We start from the raw sequence: 21,758 nt of genomic DNA, 5'->3' as shown, positions 1-21,758 counted from the left end.
ACAGCAGGTATAGAAATCATGACTCGGCAGGTATGAAAGCATGACTCAACAGGTATGAAACCATGACTAAGCAGGTATAGAAACAGGATTCGGCAGGTATAGAACCATGACTCAGCAAGTATGGAGCAGCAGCTCAGAACCGCTAACCCCAGTTTAGGGGCCCAAGGGTGAACTCCAGGGAACTGAGGGTTCTATCCACCCCCGGATTTGATGGATGGTGCAGCCTGGACCCTCAGGACAACATGGCCACCGCACAGAGAGACCCCCAAGACCCCTGATCACATTGATTGCAGTCAATAAATAACCGGGCAACAGGAAAGCCATCTTGCGATTTTCCACATGGCCCACTTGGGAGGGATGAGAAATAAATAAAAAAAAAGTCACATGGTCACGCGGCCACCTGTCCATCAAAGGTTGTGACCCTGGGGTCACGCGGCTGCTTCTCCATCAAAGGTCGTGACCCCGGACCTGTGTGTGGGTGCACACGTATGTAGCCAGGTTCGCACATGCATGTTCATGGATGTGGCAGTCATGCGTGTGTGAGTTGGAACTGTGCACCGATTGACAGGAGCCCCAACCGTAAAGGCTTCTGGGAAGTCTATTAGGCATGCAGATGACACATGACTGCATAGGAGCACTTCCTACAAAGGCTTCTAGGAAGTCCTCTTGGCGTCTCCATGGTGACGCATGATTGACAGGAGCCCCAACTGCAAAGGCTTCTGGGAAGTCCATGAGGCATCTCCATGGCGACGCATGATTGACAAGAGCCCTTCCCGCAAAGGCTTCTGGGAAGTCCATTCAAAATGCTGATGACCCATGATTGACAGAAGCGCTCACTGCAAAGGCTCCTGGGAAGTCCGAGTGATGCTGATTCTGTCAATCCCTTGCACTGGAGCTGGAGCCCTGTGGGGACCATACATCTGTGAAGGTGATAGACACATGTCAATCAGAATGACATTCACATCTGACGACAGCTCTAAAAGAGGCAGGAGCTGTCACAGGGACTTCCAGTGTGCGGAAGGGAGTGGGTGGGACTTCCGGTGTCCTGACCATCACTGACCATGAGCGGGAGTGGGCGGGATTACTGGTGTGCAGAAAACGTCACTCACCGTGAGTATAAGTACGTGGACGGGATTTCTGGTGTGCGGAAATGCCACTCACCATGAGCGGGAGTGGGCGGGACTTCCGGTGTCCGGCAACATCACTCACCACCGGAGGCCGTGAAGCGCAGGGCGGCCTTGGGGCCCCGCAGCCGCGTTGGCCCCCAGTGGCTCACAGCCTGCAGCTGCACGGTGTAGACGCCACTGGGGCGCAGGCGCTGCAGGGTCACTGAACTCCGGCGCTGCGGGATGGGGGGGAGGTCCCTTAGATCACCTGAATCCCTCAGTGGGATCCATCCGATTACTGGGAATCCTTAGATTACCTGGGATCCCAGTGATCCCAGATTTCCGGGACCCCTGCAAGGGGGCCGCAGCCCCGCCCCCTCCCCCCTCTCACCCCGTCCACCGTCTTCCTCCGCCACTGCCCCTCGGTCGCGTGGCCCCAGGAGACCCTGTAGTGGTGCACGGGGACGTCAGGGTCCTCTGGGGGCTCCCAGGCCACGGTGGCGGCCACGGTCCCGTCGGCGTCGCGCACCGTGGAGTTCCGCACACGAAGGTCGGCCGGAGCCGGTGGGGCCGACGGAGCTGCAACCCAGTGGAGAGGGGCCCGTGAGGCACGACAAAGCCACCCGGGGGCTGGTCTGAGCGTGGGCATGGGGCATGGAGCCATGGCCACAGAGACTGGATGTGGGGGAGCCACGGCCACAGGAGCCCCTCGGTGGACCAGGATTGGGGGTCCATGGCCCCCATGGGAGCCACGGTCATGGAGAGGGCCACGGACAACTGGAGCTTCATGGACCAGGTGTGGGGAGCCACAGCGGCCGAGGCCATGGAGCCACGACCGGGGGAGCCACAGCCACGGAGCCCCCAATCGACCAGGCACGGGGGAGCCTGGAGGGGCGGGGCCCTGCACTGACCTCTGGATGACCGGAAGTGCCTGCCAGGAGTGGTGAAGCCCCGGGTGCCGTGCACGTTGACGGCGGCCACTCGGAACTGGTACCAGCGGCCGGGCCGGACATCGGGCAGCCAGACTCGCTGGTCTGTGGTCTGGAACAGGGGACACAGAAAATGGCCCGGATGTGAACCGGAAATTAAATAAAAATGATGGATGGGGACCCAAGATGGCCACCAGGCCTCTCCCGCCAATCTAAATATTTCAATGACTGACCTGGGCCACCGTCTCCCACGCAGTGGCCCCACGCTCACTGGGCACCATCCCATAATTCCACCGGCGCTGAACCACGTACACCACGGGCTCTAGGGAGACGTTGAACCTGGACGACCACTGGACCTCCAAGGGCCCTGACCCCAGCTCCCTGAGCCGTAGCTGCCTCCGGGGTTTCAGGGGGACCCCTAGGGTGGAGGAGCCCGGGTCAGGGAGACCCCAGGGGACCCCTGGGAGTCACAGAGACCCCCAAGGACCCCTGAGACCCCTGGAGCTCACAGAGACCTCTGGGGACCCCTGAGAACTCCTGGGACCCTCGGAGACCCCCAGGGACCCCTTAGAACACTTGGAAACCCCCAGAGACCCCTGGGAGTCAGAGAGACCCCCAGAAACCCCCTGGGACCATCACAGACCCCTGGGAGTCACAGAGATCCCTGAAGACTCCTGGAGCTCACAGAGACCCCTGGAGACCCCCTGGAGCTTACGGAGACCCCTGGGACTCACAGAGACCCCCTAGGGACCCCTGAGACCCCTGGAGCTCACAGCGACCCCGCCCCGCCCCCACCGTGATTGACAGCCCTGCTGACCTCGGAAGGCCCCCCGGGGCGCCTGGCAGGTGCGGCCACAGCCGTTGGGGCAGCACTTCCGGCCCCCGGGGCACTCGGCATCAGCCTCACAGCTGACCACGCAGGCCGCTGCAAAGCCGCTGGCTTGGGTCGGCGCCGGACACGTCCCCTGCTTGGCCGCCAGCGCCGAGCGGACAAAGGCACAGCTGCTCAGGCACTCGTGGCTCCACACGGGGAACAGTGGCTGCGGGGAGGGGAGAAAGATGGAGGGCCTTGAAACCGACAGAGCCGGCCATGGGGGGCTTTGAAACCGACAGTCAGCCGCGGGGGGTGGGGGGGGTTGCCCAGAAACTGACATCCTCACCTCACAGAAGCTCTGACATGACTGCGTCTCCAGCTCCCCTGGGTGCTTGCAGGGCTCCAGACACTGTCAGGAGAGAATAAGGAGGTTGATCAGACAGCAACAGGAGTCCATCTGGGGCTCAGCAGGTGCACCAGGAGCACCATCCAGGGTTCAACAGTGTACAGGGTCCCCAGAGCTCCAACCCGGTCTCCAGCAGGTGCACGGGCCCCCGAGTCTAAATCAGGAGGTCCACCCAGGTCCAAGCGGGTGCACGGGGCCTCCAGAGCTCCAACCCGGTCTCTAGCAGGTGCACGGGGTCCATAGCCTGCACCAGGAGCTCCATCCGGCTCTCCAGCAGGAGCATGGGGCCCCGAGGAGCTCATCCGGGTCTCCAGCAGGTGCACATGGGCCTGAGCCTGCACCAGGAGCTCCATCCGGGTCTCCAGAAGGTGCACAGATCCCCAAGAGCTCCATCCTGGTCTCCAGCAGGTCCCCGGGGGACTCCATCTGAGTCTTCAGTAGGTGCACGGGGTCCCCGAGTCAATGACAAGAGCCTGGGCTGATCCCTGACATAATACATAAGAATGTCTATCAACAACCTGGGCAACTGTGCACCTGCTCCCTGTGGAGTTCCCGTGTCCGAAACGTGTGTTTCATACATGGATTGCATCCACGTCTAGGAATCCTACCGTCGAACACTGCTTGTCATTCTGGCACCAAACCAGGGAACCGTTGTTCTGTGGAAGAAAAAAAAAAACAGGCACACATTCACACTTCCCACCCCCAGGCACAGCACCCCCAGTGATTTTTTTCCCTTTATTTTCTAGCCCCCCCATCTGCTTAGGGCCCTGGGGGGGCCCCCGAGTCTCCTTAGGACCCTAGGGGGGTCCTCAAGTCTCCTCTAGTCAGAGCTCCCCCCCCAAGCCCCTGGCCCCCAGCCCCCACAGAATGGCCTGGAATCCTGGAGACTCTGGGGGCCCTGCTTGGGGGGCAGCGATGGCTGCTGCTGCCCAGAGGTCTCAGGGGTCGCTGGGGGTCTCTGTGGAGCCTTAGGGGTCTGGAGGAACCTGAGCAGCCCAGCAATAGCCTTTAGTGCAGATTTCCACCTCCAGTACACCTCTGGCTGAGGACCTGGGCCCCTCTAAGAGGACACCAACGGCCGATGCCAGGGCACCTTTGCAACACCGCCGGTTTACTGAGACCAGTAGGGATCCCAGGGGATCCATGGGGGCCTCGGAGGTCTGTGGGCGTCAGGGGCGCCAGGGTAACCCAAGACAGCGTCCAGGGCCAATTTCTGCATAGGGAATCCCCAGGTTGGGGCCCAGGGCTCCTCTGAGGGGACAACGATGGCCGACGCCAGGACACATTTGCAACGCCGCTGGTTGAAGGAGACCCGCGGGGGTCCCTGAGGGTTTCAGGGTTCCGTGGGGGTCTGGGGCGCTGGGGGAGTCCCGCGATCGCGTCCCAGGAGGTTCGCGTCGGGAACCCCCTGGTTGGGGGCTGGGACTTCTCTGAGATGACACAGATGGTCGATAGCCGACGCCCGGGCACTTTTGCAACGCCGCTGGTTGAAGGAGACCCGCGGGGGTCCCTGGGGGTCTGGGGGCGCTGGGGGAGCCACGAGATCACGTCCCGGGCGCATTTTCGCGTCGGGAAGCCCCCAGGTTGGGTGCTGGGGCTCCTCTAAGGGGACACCGACGGCCGACGCCCGGGCACTTTTGGAACGCCGCTGGTTGAAAGACCCGCGGGGGTCCCTGGGGGTCTGAGGGCGCCGGGGGAGCCCCGCGATCGCTTTCTGGGCGGATTTCCGCGTCGCGCACCCCCCTGGCGGGGCCCCGCGTACCTGCAACAGCCGCAGACTCAGGCACCGGGCCGCGCAGCGCGAGCCCTGGACGCCCCCGGCCCGAAGCGACTCCGCGCCTACCGTCCCGGGACCCGCGCCGGCGGCCAGCACAGCGCACAGCGCCAGCACCGCGCCGGCAGCCATGACGGGCATAGTTGTCCGTCAGCGCGGGGGGCGGGTCCGTGCCAGGGCACCGGGGCATTGGCTGGAGGGGCTGTCAATCTAATTCCTGGACGGGACCAGCGTAAGGCGCCGCGGCTTTGACTGGAGGGACTTGAATGACATCAGGGGGCGGGATCAGAATACAGGGGCCAAGGCATTGGCCGGAGGGGCTTGAGTGATAGCCGAAGGCGGGACAAGCGCGCAGGCGCCGGGGCATTGTCTGGAGAAGCTTGATTGACTGCGAGCAGGGGCGGGCGCAGGGAGTGTGAATGACAGGCTGCTGTGCCATTGGCTGGAGCGACTTGAGTGACAGGCAAGAGGTGGGGACAGTGCGCAGGCGCCGGGGTATCCGCCGGAGGGCTGGACGGGTCAGGGGGCGGGCGCAGCGGTTGGGAGTGACAGGCGGCTACGCTATTGCCTGGAGGGGCTTGAGTGACAGTTCTGGAGGCGGGCACTGGGAGTGTGAGTGACAGGCGGCTGTGCCATTGGCTGCAGAGATTTGAGTGACAGGTCTAGGGGCAGGGCCGGCGCCCAGAGGAGGCCACGCCATTGGATGCAGGGACTTAAATTAATTTAAATTCTTCCCAAGCTATTCAAAACAATTGAAAGGGTGGCAATCCTCCCAAACTGCTTCTACAAAGCCTGCATTATCCTAATACTTAACCTGGAAACTATGCAACAGAGAACTATAGACCAATTTCTCTGATGAACATAGACATAAAACTCCTCAACAAAATATTCGCTAGTCGAATCCAGCAACGCATCACAAAGATAATGCACCCTGACCCCACAGGATTTGTCCCCGGAATGTGATAAACCACATTCACAAACTGAATAAAAATCATATGATAATATCAATAACTTCAGAGAAAGCATTTGATAAAATACAACATCTTTTATGATGAAAACCTCAAGGATAATGGGTATAGAAGGAACATTTTTCAGCACAATCAAGGCAACATAAGACAAACCCATGACAAGCAGCCTACTGAATGGAGAAAAGCTGTCAACATCCCACTCCCCAGAACTGACACCAGAAAAGGATGTCGACTTTATTTTTTTTTTTTCTTTTGCTGGCAGAGTTAGACAGTGAGAGAGACAGAGAGAAAGGTCTTCCTTTGCCATTGGTTCACCCCCCAATGGCCGCTGAGGCCGGCATACCGTGCTGATCCGAAGCCAGGAGCCAGGTGCTTCTCCTGGTCTCCCATGTGGGTGCAGGGCCCAAGGACTTGGGCCATCCTCCACTGCCTTCCTGGGCCACAGCAGAGAGCTGAACTGGAAGAGGAGCAACCCGGACAGAATCCAGTGCCCCAACCGGGACTAGAACCCGGGGAGCCAGCACTGCAGGCAGAGGATTAGCCTAGTGAGCCACTGCTCTGGCCTTCACTATTGTTATTTAATATAGTTCTGGAGGTTTTAATTACAGCCATCAGGCAAGAAAAAAAAAATCAAAGGGGTAGAAATTAGAAAAGAGGAACTCAAGTTATTCTTATTTGCAGATGACATGATCCTATACTTAGAAGATCCAAAAATCTTCACTCACACTATTGGAACTCATAAAAGAGTTGGTAAAGTGGTGCTATATAAAATCAACACAGAAAACTCAAAAGCCTTTGTATGCACAGACAATGCCATGGCTGAAAAAGAACTTATGAGATCAGTGCCATTCACAGTAGCTCCATAAAGAATCAAATTCATCAAATGTCTTGGAATAAACTTAACCAAGGAATTCAAAGATTAGTATGATGAAAATTATAAAACACTAAAGAAAGAAATAGAAGAAGACATTAAAAATGGAAAAATCTCCCACATTCATGCATTGGTAGAATCAACATCACCAAAATATCCATACTTACAAAATCAATTTAGAGGTTCAATACGATATCAATCAAAATTTCAATATTCTTTTCAGGCCCAGAAAAAAATGATGCTAGAATTCATATGGAAACACCAGAGACCCTGGATAGCTAAAGCAATCTTGTACAACAAAAACAAAGCTAGAGGCATTACAATCCTGATTTCAAAACAAACTAAAGGATAATCAAAATAGCCTGGTACTGGCACAAAAACAGACATATAGATTAATGGGACAGAATAGAAACTCCCAAATTCAATCCATGTGTCTACAGGAAGCTGTGATGTTATTATGTTTAATAAAATAGCAAAATCAATCCATGTACAGGGATAGTCTCTTTAACAAATGATGCTGGAAAAACTGGACCTCCAAGTGCCGAAGTAGGAAATTGGATCCCTACTTTATGCCCTACACAAAAATGTATAAAGGAATTAAATCTATGACCCAATTTCATCAAATTATTATTGAACAATGAAGAAACTCTGCAAGTCATTGGCATAGGCAAAGACCTCTTGGATAGACCCCAGAAGCACAGGCAATCAAAACCAAAATCAACAAATAGGATTAATCTAGCTGAAAAGCTTATGCCCTGCAAAGAAGCACTCAGCAAAATGAAGAGGCAGTTGACAGAATGGGAGAAAATATTTGCAAACTGTACAACTGATAAGGGGTTAACATCCAGAATATATAAAGAGCTCAAGGAATTCAACAACAATAAAATAAACAATCCAATAAAGAAATGGACAAGGAACATACACAGGTGTTTTTCAAGAGAGGAAATTTATATGGGAAACAGACAGTTGGGGAAATGCTCAGGTTCACAGCCATCAGGGAAATGCAAATCAATACCACAATGAGGTTTTGTCTCACTCCAGTTAGAATGGCTCTCATATAGAAAACAATAATCAACAATTGCTGGCAAGGATATGGCAAAAAAAGGTACTCTGATCCACTGCTCATGGGAATGTAAACTGGTGCAACCACTGTGGAAGGCAGTATGGAGATAACTCAGAAACCTGAGTATAGACCTTCCATATTATGCTGCCATTCCACGCCTGACAATTTAACCAAACCAAAAAATTAGTACATGAAAGAGATACCTGTACCCCCAAGTTCATTGCAGCTCAATTCACAAGAGCTAAGATATGGAATCAACCCAGCTGTCTATCAGCTAGGCACTGGATAAATAAATTATTGTAGGCCGGCGCCGTGGCTTAACAGGCTAATCCTCTGCCTTGTGGCGCAGGCACACCGGGTTCTAGTCCCGGTTGGGGCGCCGGATTCTATCCCGGTTGCCCCTCTTCCAGGCCAGCTCTCTGCTATGGCCCAGGAAGGCAGTGGAGGATGGCCCAAGTGCTTGGGCCCTGCACCCGCATGGAAGACCAGAGAAGCACCTGGCTCCTGGCTTCGGATCAGCACGATGCGCCGGCCGCGGCAGCCATTGGAGGGTGAACCAATGGCAAAAAGGAAGACCTTTCTCTCTGTCTCTCTCTCACACTATCCACTCTGCCTGTCAAAAAAAAAAAGACAGAAATTATTGTATATATGCACTATGGACTACTACTCAGCTGTAAAAGCAAAAAAAAAAAAAAAAAGAAATCCTTTATTTTGCAACAAGATGATCACCACTTATACCATTATACTTAGTGAAATGTGCAAGTCCCCCCAAAAAAGAAATTCCATATGGTTTCCCTGATCTGATGCTACTAACAGAATACCTGAAATGTAATGTATTCAAGCAAGATAGTCATTTGGAGAATGGATGATTGTTTATAGACCTGGTTTCTTCCACTTATCAACAATCTTCAGTTTGTTTTATTTTGTTTTGTTTTCTTTATCTTTACACTATTTGCTGAAATACTCTACTTAGAGTAAGGCTAACTATAAGATCACTAAGTGAATTGATAATAGGTCATCATAAAAATTAAGAATGGGAACCTGGGAAGGGGGGAAGGTTTGAAATGTGTGTGGGAGGAGAGAAAGCCCCACTTTGTTCCAAACCTGCATACATCAAATATATGAAACTTGCATAACTTAAAAAGAAGACTTCATATTGATTATGACATCAAGTGGTTGGCTTATGACATAACAATGATTGCTTTTTGTATCTCAGTTGATTAAGCTAGCACGAGAGATTTTTATGACATAACAATTGATTATAACATAACAATGGTAGTTTTGAGACAACACAATAGTATGCTGTGTCATCATATTATTGGTTTATTCCATCACAATTTATTTTATGACATCTAATTGATTATAACATGACAATGGTCATTTATGACATCACAACTGATACAAGATCCCAACGGTTTATATGGCATAACAATTACTAACGATATCACAATGGTGGGTTATGGCAACACAAACTGATTATGACTTCAGATTGGTAGATATATAACATCCCAATGATTTTTATGAATTGATATGACATCACCATGGTAGATATGTGATATAACAATAATGGATTCTCACATCCTAGTTGATTAGGAAATTTCAAAGATTTTTATAAAATCACAATTGATTATGACATAAAAATTATAGATTTGTCATGTATAACATGGTTTTTCATGCCATGATATCTGTTGACATCAAAATGATTTTAATTAGATCACAGTTGACTATAACATATTTGTAGTCTTATGACATCACAATGGAAACTTAGGATATCAAAATATTTTTTTTACAATTTTACATTATTTTATTTATTTATTTTTTTATAAAACTTTTATTTAATGAATATAAATTTCCAAAGTACAGCTTATGGGTTACAATGGCTTCCCCCTCCCAAAACTTTCCTCCCACCCACAACCCTCCCCTTTCCCGCTCCCTCTCCCCTTCCTATCACATCATGATTCATTTTCAATTCTCTTTATATACAAAAGATCAGTTTAGTATATATTAGGTAACGATTTCAACAGTTTGCCCCCATATAGCAACACAAAGTGAAAAAAAAAATACTGTTGGAGTACTAGTTATAGCATTAAATAAGAGTGTACAGCACATTAAAGACAGAGATACTACATAATATTTTTTTAAAATTAATTAATTTTCTATGCCATTTCCAATTTAACACCAGGTTTTTTTTTTCATTTCCAATTATCTTTATATACAGAAGATCGATTCAGTATATAATTAGTAAAGATCTCATCAGTTTGTACCCACGCAGAAACACAAAGTGTAAAAATACTGTTTCTGTACTAGTTATAGCATCACTGCACATTAGACAACACATTAAGGACAGATCCCACATGGGATGTAAGTACACAGTGACTCCTGATGCTGACTTAACAATTTGACACTCCTGTTCATGGCGTCAGTAATCTCCCTAGGCTCTAGTCATGAGTTGCCAGGGCTATGGAAGCCTTTAGAGTTCGCTGACTTTGGTTTTATTCAGACAGGGTCATATTCAAAGTGGAAGTTCTCTCCTCCCTTCAGAGAAAGGTACCTCCTTCTTTGATGGCCCCGTTCTTTCCACTGGGATCTCACTCACAGAGATCTTTCATTTAGCTCTTCTTCTTTTTTTCTTTTCCATGGTATCTTGGCTTTCCATGCCTACAATACTCTCATGGGCTCTTCAGCCAGATCCGAATGCCTCAAGGGCTGATTCTGAGGTCAGAGTGTTGTTTAGGACATCTGCCATTCTATGAGTCTGCTGTGTATCCCACTTCCCATGTTGGATCTTTCTCTCCCTTTTTGATTCTATCAGTTAGTATTAGCAGACACTTGTCTTGTTTGTGTGATCCCTTTGATTCTTAGACCTATCCAAGCCATCGAATGTGAACTGAAATTGATCACTTGGACTAGTGAGATGGCGTTGGTACATGCCACCTTGATGGGATTGTATTGGAATCCCCTGGCACATTTCTAACTCCATCATTTTGGGCAAGACTGATTGAGCATGTCCCAAATTGTGCATCTCCTCCCTCTCTTTTTCCACTCTGAAATTTAACAGGGATCACTTTTCAGTTAAAATTTAAACACCTAAGAATAATTGTGTGTTATTTACAGAGTTCAACCACTAGTACTAGAACAACAACAACAACAACAAATACTAAAAAGGATAAAGTATTACATTGTACATCTAGAGTCAGGACAAGAGCTGATCAGATCATTGTTTCCTATAGTGTCCATTTCACTTCAACAGGTTTCCCCTTTGGTGCTCAGTTGTCGCCGATCAGGGAAAACAAATGAAATTTGTCTCTTTGGGACTGGCTTAATTCACTCAGCATGATGTTTTCCAGATCCCTCCATCTTGTTGCAAATGACTGGGTTTCATTGTTCCTTACTGCTGTATAGTATTCTATGGAGTACATGTCCCATAATTTCTTTATCCAGTCTACTGTTGATGGGCATTTGGGTTGGTTCCAAGTCTTAGCTATTGTGAATTGAGCTGCAATAAACATCAATGTGCAGATGGCTTTTTTATTAGCCAAATTAATTTCCTTTGGGTAAATTCCAAGGAGTGGGATGGCTGGGTTGTATGGTAGGGTTATGTTCAGGTTTCTGAGGACTCTCCAGACTGACTTCCATAGTGGCTTAACCAGTTTGCATTCCCACCAACAGTGTGTTAGTGTCCCTTTTTCGGATATCAAAATATTGGTTCATGATTTCACAGTTGATGGTGACATCACAACGGTAATTCATGTCATGTCCAGCCAGTGTCATTTATGACATCCCAATTGATTATAACCTCATGATGGTAGTTTTATGATATCAGAATGATATTCATTTCATCTTTACTACATAATGTTTGGTCTATGACATCACAATTACATATTTATGGTAGGATAATAGCATATGACATGGAAATGGTTTTCATAATATCAGAATTTATTATAACTTCAATATTGTGGTTTATGACATCACATTTGATTATGCCATTGCAATGGTGGTTTATGACATAGTAATTAAGACATCATAATTATAGATTTATGACATCACAACAGTCTTTATGAATTCACAATTGAATATGACATCATGAGAGTTTATGGGATCATGAATAATTATGATGTCAAAATGATAAGTTTATGATGTCCCAATTATTTCAATGACTTCATAATTGATTATGGGACTACAAGGGTATTTTTGTGAGATCACAGTCATCATTATGACATCACTAGGGTTGCTTATGACATGATAATTGATCATAATGTCACAATGGTAGGTTTATGATACAGGAATTGTTGGTTTATGTAATCATAAGTATTTTATGACATCACAACTGATTATGACATAACAATGGTAGGTTTATCGCAGTACAATGCATTTTATATGATCTCAATACTTATCTACGAATTCACTACCAATTATTTGTGACATCACTACCATGGAGGCTTATGACATCTCAATTGTTTATGATGTCACAACACTGGATGTATGACATCACAATGGCTTTTATGACTGGGCAATTAATAATAACATCAGAGTGGTTGGTTTATGATGTCATAATGGTGATATATCAAAAATCCTGATTGATTATATCACTGGGATTTTGATGTCACAATTGATTTTTATCATAACAATAACTGTTTTATAAAATCACAGATTTTACATGTCACAACAATAGATTTATCCTTCACAATCATTTTATGACATCATAATTGACAATAACATGAAGATGATAGTGAATTAAAATTTATTATGCCACAGAATATTTGTGACATCAGAATATTGGTTTATTACATAAGAATAGCTTTAACATCATTGCAATATCAGATTTTGATACTGCATGGAGGTTCATAACACCACAATTTATTATGATATCACAATGGTAAGTTTATGATGTCCCAATTGGTTCAATGATTTCACAGAGGTAGTTTTATAACATCACAAAGATAATTTTGACACCACAAAAGTTATTCATGACATCACAATTTATTACTATACCACAATGGTACTATACCACAATGATTTTAAAGCTTTGCTATTGATTATGACCTCACAATAGTAGTCTTCTAGTCATTGTTTTTGTGATCACAATGATGGTGTATGACATCATAATTGATTATGACTCCATTATGCTTGTTTATAATGTTATAGTGTTTTTTTTAAAGGATTTATTTTATTTATTTGACAGAGAGTTACAGAGAGCGGTAGAGAGACAGGTCTTCCATTTGCTGGTTCACTCCCCAGATAGCTGCAATGGCCAGAGCTAAGCTGATCTGAAGCCAGGAGCAGGGAGTTCCTTCACGGTCTCCCACATGGGTGCAGGGGCCCAAGGACTTGGAACATCTTCCACTGCTATCCCAGGCCATAGCAGAGAGCTGGATTGGAAAAGGAACAGGTAGGACTAGAAACAGCACCCATATGGGATGCCAGTGCTTCAGGCCAGGGCTTTAACCCACTGCACCACAGCGCTGGCCCCTGTAGTGTTTTTTATGATCTCATAAATGATCGTGACATCACCATGATAGTTTTATGACACAATCGTGATTTATAACATCTCAGTTGATTTTTCAACCTCACAATTGATTAATAAATAAGAATGGTGACTTGATTTTATGTCATAATACTGGCTTATAAAAGCACAATTGAGCGCTGCGGGCTCAATAGGCTAATCCTCTGCCTGTGTCGGCAGCACACCAGGTTCTAGTCCCGGTCAGGGCACCGGATTCTGTCCCGGTTGCCCCTCTTCCAGGCCAGCTCTCTGCTATGGCCAGGGAGTGCAGTGGAGGATGGCTCAAGTGCTTGGGCCCTGCACCCGCATGGGAGACCTGGAGAAGCACCTGGCTCCTGCCTTCAGATCAGCACGATGTGCCGGCTGCAGTGCGCTGGCCGCGGCGGCCATTGGAGGATGAACCAATGGCAAAGGAAGACCTTTCTATCCATCTCTCTCTCTCTCTCACTGTCCACTCTGCCTGTCAAAAAATCACAATGGGTTTATGACATCACAATAGAATATAACATAATAATAGTGGCTTATGACATCACAATTGATTATGAATTGCAAATCTACCACAAATTGTGGTTTATGATACACTGATTTTTTTAATTTCATACTTGATTTTTTTTTTTTTGCGTGTTGAAAGGAATTTATTTTAAAAGGATAGGCCCTTTTTATTAAATTTGTTTTCTTCCTTTCAGAATCCTAATAAAAAAAAAACCCTCAGCTTTTGCTTACTTAAAAAACATGAATCACACAAAGGAAGCAGCTATGAAAACATCACGTCTGTGATGGGAAAGGAGACAACGGGATTCAACGTGAGCAAAGGCCACCACCCCTGGAGGAAAGACAAGGACAAGACTGGCCGCCGCCAGACCGCCTGCCAGGGACTCGGAGCCACGGGCGAGTAGCACGCAGAGCGCGCCGCGCCGCACAGCACGCCCCACTGCTCTATCCAGACACACAGTCCGGCCCGGCGCCAGCTCGGGCGCTCACAGGACGCCCGTGCTCTTCACCAGCTGCTCCTTGTCGTCCGCGGAGCTCCAGACAGTGCGGAGGGCGCGCTCCTGCCTCTTCCGCGCCACCCGGATCAGGCAGACCACAGAGGCTCCCAGGAGGAGGAACAGGACCATGATGAACTGCCCCGCCAGGACCACCACTTTACTTCCAGTGGGCAGGGCAGGGTACACCTGCTTGCCGAAGCAGCGGCCCATGCACGCCTCCTGGGACTGGTAGCTGTTCTTGTTGCCACGGCAGCCTCCGTAGATGAACCTGTCGCAGGAGTTCTTCTCGGCATCCAAGTACCAGAGCGGGAAGGCCGCACGGCAGGGCCCGGTGACTGCCTTGGCAGCGCAGTATTCTTCATAGCTGAAGCCATCACCGGAGGCCTCGTCCGAATTCTGCCTCCTGAAAACACTCGGGACAGAGACGTCAGCTCCATTCCTGCTGGTGGCCTCCTCATCACTGGGATTTTCTGTGACGCCAGCGCACCTCTCGAGACACTCCTCACAGCCGCCGTACACAAACTGCTGGCAGGACCCGGCAGTGGCGGTGTACCACCACCGGGGGATGGAGGCCCAGCAGCCCCACCTCCTGCGAAGCGCGGCACAAGCCGTGGATGCTTCGCTCCCTGCCGGCCGCCTCGGCCCGGCAGAGCAGCAGCGATGCCAGCAGGGGCAAGGAGCGCCCAGCAGCGGCTCGGCCCACACAGCTGCGCCATGACCGGCTCCACCCGGGACGCCCAGGCGAGGCCTCAAGCCGCCGACGTTGGGGTCTCTCGCGATCAGGTACTCGAAGACCCTGTCCGCGCACGCGCACTGGAGGGCCGCGCGCTCAGGTGCTGGCGCCCCTCGAGGGTCCGCGGAGTGGGCACGCCTCTGGCAAGGCCCGTTCTCGGACCTTGGAAACCGAAAAGCGCGCGGGACCGCTTCGGCCCTCTCCGCGCTCGCGCCCAGCGACACCCCGCGACCCTCCCTGGTCCCGAATTGCGCCGCAGCCCCAGACACTCGGGGGGCGCCAAAGCCTTCATACTTGATTTTGAAATCACTGTGATCATTTATGCCATCACAACAGATTTTGACTTCACAGTGGTGTTTATGACATCACAATTGATTGTGACATTACATTGTTAGGCTTATGATGTCACAATGGCAGTTTGTTACATCTCAATGAATTATGACATCAAAAGCGTCCCTACATCACAAATTATTATGACATAACAATGGTAGTTTTATGATATCGCACTGCATTTTTATGACATCACAATTAACTATGAAATCAAAATGGTGGTTTATGACAGCATAATAGGTTATAGTGTAACAATTTTAATGAGTCCATGATTGATTTGACACTGCAATTTATATATATATGAGATCATAGTACTGCTTTATGGCATCACAATGATTGTTGTGACATCATAATTTATTGTGATGTCCCAATGGTAGCTTTATTATATATCACAATGTTTTTATGATATAATGTTGGTTTATTTTATTATTATTATTTTTTTTGCCAGGCAGAGTTAGACAGTGAGAGAGAGAGAGAGACAGAGTTATAGACACTGAGAGACAGAGAGAAAGGTCTTCCTTCCTTTGGTTCACTGTCTTAATGGCTGCTACGGCCAGCACTGCGCTGATCCAAAGACAGGGGCTGGGTACTTCTTCCTGGTCTCCCATGCAGATGCAGGGACCCAAGCACTTGGACCATCCTCCACTGTTCCCCCAGACCACAGAAGAGAGCTGGAGTGGAAGAAGAGCAACCGGGACTAGTACCCAGAGTCCCAACCCAGGACTAGAACCCATGGTGCCAGTGCCGCAGGCGGAGGATTAGCCAAGTGAGTCATGGAGCTGGCTATAATGTTGGTTATGAAACCACACTGGTTTTTATAACATGACTGATGTTAGCATCCTATTGGTGGTTTATGACATCATAATTGATTATGACATTAAATTAACCTAATAGTGTTTGGAGGAGCACACCATATGGTACCCAATCAACACATTTTTAAAGGAAAATCACCTTTAAAAGTACTTTTGGCCGGCACCGCAGCTCAATAGGCTAATCCTCCACCTTGCGGCGCCGGCACACTGGGTTCTAGTCCCGGTCGGGGCGCTGGATTCTGTCCCGGTTGCCCCTCTTCCAGGCCAGCTCTCTGCTATGGCCCGGGTGTGCAGTGGAGGATGGCCCAAGTTCTTGGGCCCTGCACCCCATGGGAGACCAGGAGAAGCACCTGGCTCCTGCCTTCGGATCAGTGCGGTGCGCCGGCCGCAGCGCGCCGGCTGTGGTGGCCATTGGAGGGTGAACCAACGGCAAAAGGAAGACCTTTCTATCTGTCTCTCACTCTCACTGTCCACTTTGCCTGTCAAAAAAGAAAAAAAAAAGAGAGGAAAAAAAGTACTTTTAGAAATATGCAAAAAAATACAAATAGGGCTGCTAAATCATAATGCATATTTTAGAATGAGAAGCATGTCTTCATTCTTTAAAGTGCCATACGGGGAATGGCATGTTGTAACCCAGAGCCACTTCATTTCAAGTCCAATATAAAAGGACTGTTATGGAATGAAAAGTTTGCACAATGCCTTAAAATTTTATTTAAGCTACAGAAGTTTGATGTATTTCATATATACAGATTTAGGAACATAGTGATAGTTCCTTTGTTCCCACTCATACTCCAACTGTTCTTCCTCCTACCTCTAACATTCCCAATCTTAATTTTTGCAAAGATCTACTTTCAGTTTACTTAATTACCACAAGGTTAACCCTACTCTAAGTAAAAGAGTTTAACAAATAGTAGGAAGAAAAAAACACTTCCTCAACAGAAGAGACCAAGACTGTAAACAATCATCAAACCTGAAAATGTCAATTTCAGTCCTATACATTACCATTTAGGTACTATATCAGCTATCCTTGATCATATGATATCTTTCTTTCTGGGGCTGCTTATTTCACTAAGTATAATGGTTTCCAGTTGCATCCATTTTATTGCAAAGACAGGATTCCATTTGTTTGCAGCTGAGTAGTACTCCATTAGTGTATATATACCACAATTTCTTTATCCAGTCTTCAGTTGATGGACATATGTTAGCAATTATGAATTGAGCTGCAATGAACTTGGGGGTATAAATAGCACTTTCAAATGATGATTTCTTTCTTTTGCTTTGGATAATTCTCAGGAGTGGGATGGACAGAGCAAATGGTAGGTCTATGTTCAGATTTCTGTAATATCTCCATATGGACTTCTACAGTCAATTTACATTAACACCAGCAGTGAATTAGAATACCTTTTCTTCACGTCCACTGAAGCAGTTGTTGTTATTGATTTCTGTAAAAGAGTCATTCTAATTGGGGTGAGTTGGAACTGCATCATCATTTTGATTTGCATTTCCATAATGGCTAGTGATCCTGAACATTTTTTCAAATGTCTGTTGGCCATTTGGTATTCGTTCTTGAAAAATGCCTGTTCAAGACCTTTGCCTATGTCATAACTGTGTTCTTTGTTTTGTTTTTGTAGAATTTCTTGAGCTACTTATAGATTCTGGATATCAACCCTTTATCAGATACATAGTTTACTAATATTTTCTCCCATTCTGTCAGTTGTCACTTCACTTCGCTGCTTCTTTTGCAATGCAGAAGCATCTCAGCTTGATGTAATCCCATTTCTCAATTTGAAGTTTGCTTGCCTATGCTTCTGGGATCTTTTCCAAGAAGTCTTTGCCTATAAAAATGTTGAACAGGATTTTTCCAATATTCTCTAGTGATTTGATGGTATTGGGTCATAGACTTAGATCTTTGATCCATTTTCAGTGGATTTTTTTTGAAAGGCAGAGTGGACAGTCAGAGAGAGAGAGAGAGGAAGGTCTTCCTTTTCCGTTGGTTCACCCTCCAATGGCCGCTGTGGCTGGCACGCTGTGGCCAGCGCACCGCGCTGATCCAAAGCCAGGAGCCAGGTGCTTCCTCCTGGTCTCCCATGCGGTTGCAGGGCCCAAGCACTTGGGCCATCCTCCACTGCCTTCCAGGGCCCAGAAGAGAGCTGGACTGGAAGAGGAGAAACTGGGACAGAATCTTGCACCCCAACTGGGACTAGAACCTGGTGTGCTGGCACCGCAGGTGGAGGATTAGCCTATTGAGCCCTAGCACCAGCTTTCAGTGTATTTTTATGTAAGATGTCAGGTAAGGATTACATTTCTTATTTCTGCATGTGGTAATCCAGTTTTCCCAGCCTCATTTGTTGAATAGACTGCGCTTGCTCCAGGGATTGATTTTAGTTCCATTGTCAAAGTTAAGTTGGTTGTAGATGCATGGACCAGTTTCTGGAGTTTCTATTCTGTTCCATTGGTCTACACATCTATGTTTATGCCACAACCTGGTTGTTTTGAATATAACTTCCCTGTAGCATGTCTTAAAATCTGGTATTGTCACAGGCAATGCCATGGCTGAGGAAGAACTTCTAAGATCAATCCCATTCACAATAGCTACAAAAACAATCAAATACCTTGGAATAAACTTAACCAAGGATGTTAAAGATCTCTATGATGAAAATTACAAAACCTAGGCCGGCGCCGTGGCTTGACAGGCTAATCCTCCGCCTTGCTGCGCCGGCACACCGGGTTCTAGTCCCAGTCGGGGCACCGATCCTGTCCCGGATGCCCATCTTCCAGGCCAGCTCTCTGCTGTGGCCTGGGAGTGCAGTGGAGGATGGTCCAAGTGCTTGGGCCCTGCACCCCATGGGAGACCAGGAGAAGCACCTGGCTTCTGCCATCGGATCAGCACTGTGCGCAGGCCGTAGCACGCTACCGCAGCAGCCATTGGAGGGTGAACCAACGGCAAAGGAAGACCTTTCTCTCTCTCTCTCTCTCACTGTCCACTCTGCCTGTCAAAAAAAAAAAACCTTAAAGAAAGAAATAGAAGAGGATACCAAAAAATGGAAAAATCAGGCCGGTGCCGCGGCTCACTAGGCTAATCCTCCGCCTTGCGGCGCTGGCACACCGGGTTCTAGTCCCGGTCGGGGCACCGATCCTGTCCCCGTTGCCCCTCTTCCAGGCCAGCTCTCTGCTGTGGCCAGGGAGTGCAGTGGAGGATGGCTCAAGTGCTTGGGCCCTGCACCCCATGAGAGACCAGGATAAGCACCTGGCTCCAGCCATCGGATCAGCGCGGTGCGCCGGCCACAGCGCGCCTACCACGGCGGCCATTGGAGGGTGAACCAACGGCAAAGGAAGACCTTTCTCTCTGTCTCTCTCACTGTCCACTCTGCCTGTCAAAAAAAACAAAAACAAAAAACAAAAAACAAAAACAAAAACAAAAAACAAAACAAAACAAAAACAAAGAAACCAAAAAAAAAAGGAAAAATCTTCCATGCTCATGGATTGGAAGAATCAACATCATCAAAATGTCCATTCTCCCAAAAGCAATTTACAGATTCAATACAATACCAATCAAGATACCGAAGACCTTCTCAGATCTGGAAAAAATGATGCTGAAATTCATATGGAGGCACAGGAGACCTCGAGTAGCTAAAGGAATCTTGTACAACACAAACAAAGCTGCAGGCATCACAATAGCAGATTTCAAGATATACCACGGGGCAGTAGTTATCAAAACAGCATGGTACTGGTACAGAAACAGATGGATAGACCAATGGAACAGAATAGAAACACCAGAAATCAATCCAAACATCTACAGCCAACTCATATTTGATCAAGGATCCAAAAGCAATCCCTGGAGTAAGGACAGTATTCAATAAATGGTGCTGGGAAAACTGGATTTCCACGTACAGAATCATGAAGCAAGATCCCTACCTTTCACCTTACACAAAAATTCACTCAACATGGATTAAAGACTTAAATCTACGACCCGACACCATCAAATTATTAGAGAGCATTGGAGAAACCCTGCAAGATATAGGTACAGGCAAAGACTTCTTGGAAAAGACCCCAGGAGCACAGGCAGTCAAAGTCAAAATTAACTATTGGGATTGCATCAAATTGAGAAGTTTCTGTACTTCAAAAGAAACAGTCAGGAAACTGAATAGGAAACCGACAGAATGGGAAAAAATATTTGCAAACTACACAACAGATAAAGGGTTGATAACCAGAATCTATAAAGAAATCAAGAAACTCCACAACATCAAAACAAACAACCCACTCAAGAGATGGGCCAACGACCTCGACAGACATCTTTCCAAAGAGGAAATCCAAATGGCCAACAGGCACATGAAAAAATGTTCAAGATCACTAGCCATCAGAGAAATGCAAATCAAAACCACAATGAGATTTCACCTCATCCTGATTAGAATGGCTCACATTCAGAAATCTGCCAACAATAGATGCTGGAGAGGATGTGGGGAAAAAGGGACACTAACCCACTGTTGGTGGGAATGCAAACTGGTTAAGCCACTATGGAAGTCAGTCTGGAGAGTCCTCAGAAACCTGAATATAACCCTACCATTCAACCCAGCCATCCCACTCCTTGGAATTTACCCAAAGGAAATTAATTTGGCTAATAAAAAAGCCACCTGCACATTAATGTTTATTGCAGCTCAATTCACAATAGCTAAGATCTGGAACCAACCCAAATGCCCATCAACAGTAGACTGGATAAAGAAATTATGGGACATGTACTCTATAGAATACTATACAGCAGTCAAAAACAATGAAACCCGGTCAATTGCAACAAGATGGAGCAATCTAGAAAACATCATGCTGAGTGAATTAAGCCAGTCCCACAGAGACAAATAGCATATGTTCTCCCTGGTCTGCGACAACTAACTGAGCACCAAAGGGAAAACCTGTGGAAGTGAAATGGACACTATGAGAAACAGTAACTTGATCAGCTCCTGTGCTGACTGTTGTTGTACAATGTAATACTTTGTCCATTTTAGTATTGTTTTGTTCTAGTACTAGTGGTTGAACTCTGTAATTAACACACAATTATTCTTAGGTGTTTAAATTTTAACTGAAAAGTGATCCCGGTTAAATATAAGAGTGAGAAAAAGAGAGGGAAGAGATGTACAATTGGGGACATGCTCAATCAGAGTTGCCCCAAGCGATGGAGTTAGAAACGTGCCAGGGGATTCCAATACAATCCCATCAAGGTGGCATGTACCAATGCCATCTCGCTAGTCCATGTGATCAATTTCAGTTCACAATTGATCACACTGATAGGTCTAAGAGTCAAAGGGATCATACAATCAAGACTAATATCTGCTAATACTAACTGATAAAATCAGAAAGGGAGAGAACGACCCAACATGGAAAGTGGGAGACACAGCAGACTCATAGAATGGCAGATGTCCTGAATAGCACAATAGCACTCTGGCCTCAGAATCAGCCCTTGAGGCATTT

At 47.4% G+C, this 21,758-nt stretch overlaps 1 protein-coding gene and 1 pseudogene across 1 annotated transcript; both read right to left on the bottom strand.

Moving 5' to 3' along the window:
- Nucleotides 1-301: 301 nt before the first annotated feature.
- On the bottom strand, nt 302-5,173 carry LOC133763576 (anosmin-1-like). Its single transcript, XM_062197377.1, has 8 exons — nt 5,018-5,173; nt 3,834-3,911; nt 3,196-3,258; nt 2,853-3,075; nt 2,269-2,453; nt 2,018-2,147; nt 1,498-1,685; nt 302-1,342 (listed from the first exon to the last, which is right to left on the bottom strand). Exons 1-8 carry the CDS (start codon nt 5,168-5,170, stop codon nt 1,202-1,204), a joined length of 1,161 nt encoding a protein of 386 aa, XP_062053361.1. The 5' UTR covers nt 5,171-5,173; the 3' UTR covers nt 302-1,201.
- A 9,238-nt stretch (nt 5,174-14,411) lies between these two features.
- LOC133764798 (kunitz-type protease inhibitor 2-like) lies at nt 14,412-15,139 on the bottom strand (annotated as a pseudogene).
- Nucleotides 15,140-21,758: the final 6,619 nt, after the last annotated feature.

The sequence above is a fragment of the Lepus europaeus genome, chromosome 7, assembly GCF_033115175.1.
Source record: "Lepus europaeus isolate LE1 chromosome 7, mLepTim1.pri, whole genome shotgun sequence".
Lineage (NCBI taxonomy): Eukaryota > Metazoa > Chordata > Mammalia > Lagomorpha > Leporidae > Lepus > Lepus europaeus.
Note: the sequence above shows the minus strand (reverse complement) of the source record. Positions and strands in the feature narration are given on the sequence as shown.

Excerpts from the sequence above, each read along its gene's own strand:
- LOC133763576 (XM_062197377.1), bottom strand. The coding sequence starts at position 5,170 with ATGCCCGTCATGGCTGCCGGCGCGGTGCTGGCGCTGTGCGCTGTGCTG. Across the intron at positions 1,686-2,017 it reads GCACTTCCGGTCATCCAGAG|CTCCGTCGGCCCCACCGGCT; the intron begins GTCAGTGCAGGG and ends ACTGGGTTGCAG. Across the intron at positions 1,343-1,497 it reads GGAGGAAGACGGTGGACGGG|CGCCGGAGTTCAGTGACCCT; the intron begins GTGAGAGGGGGG and ends CCCATCCCGCAG.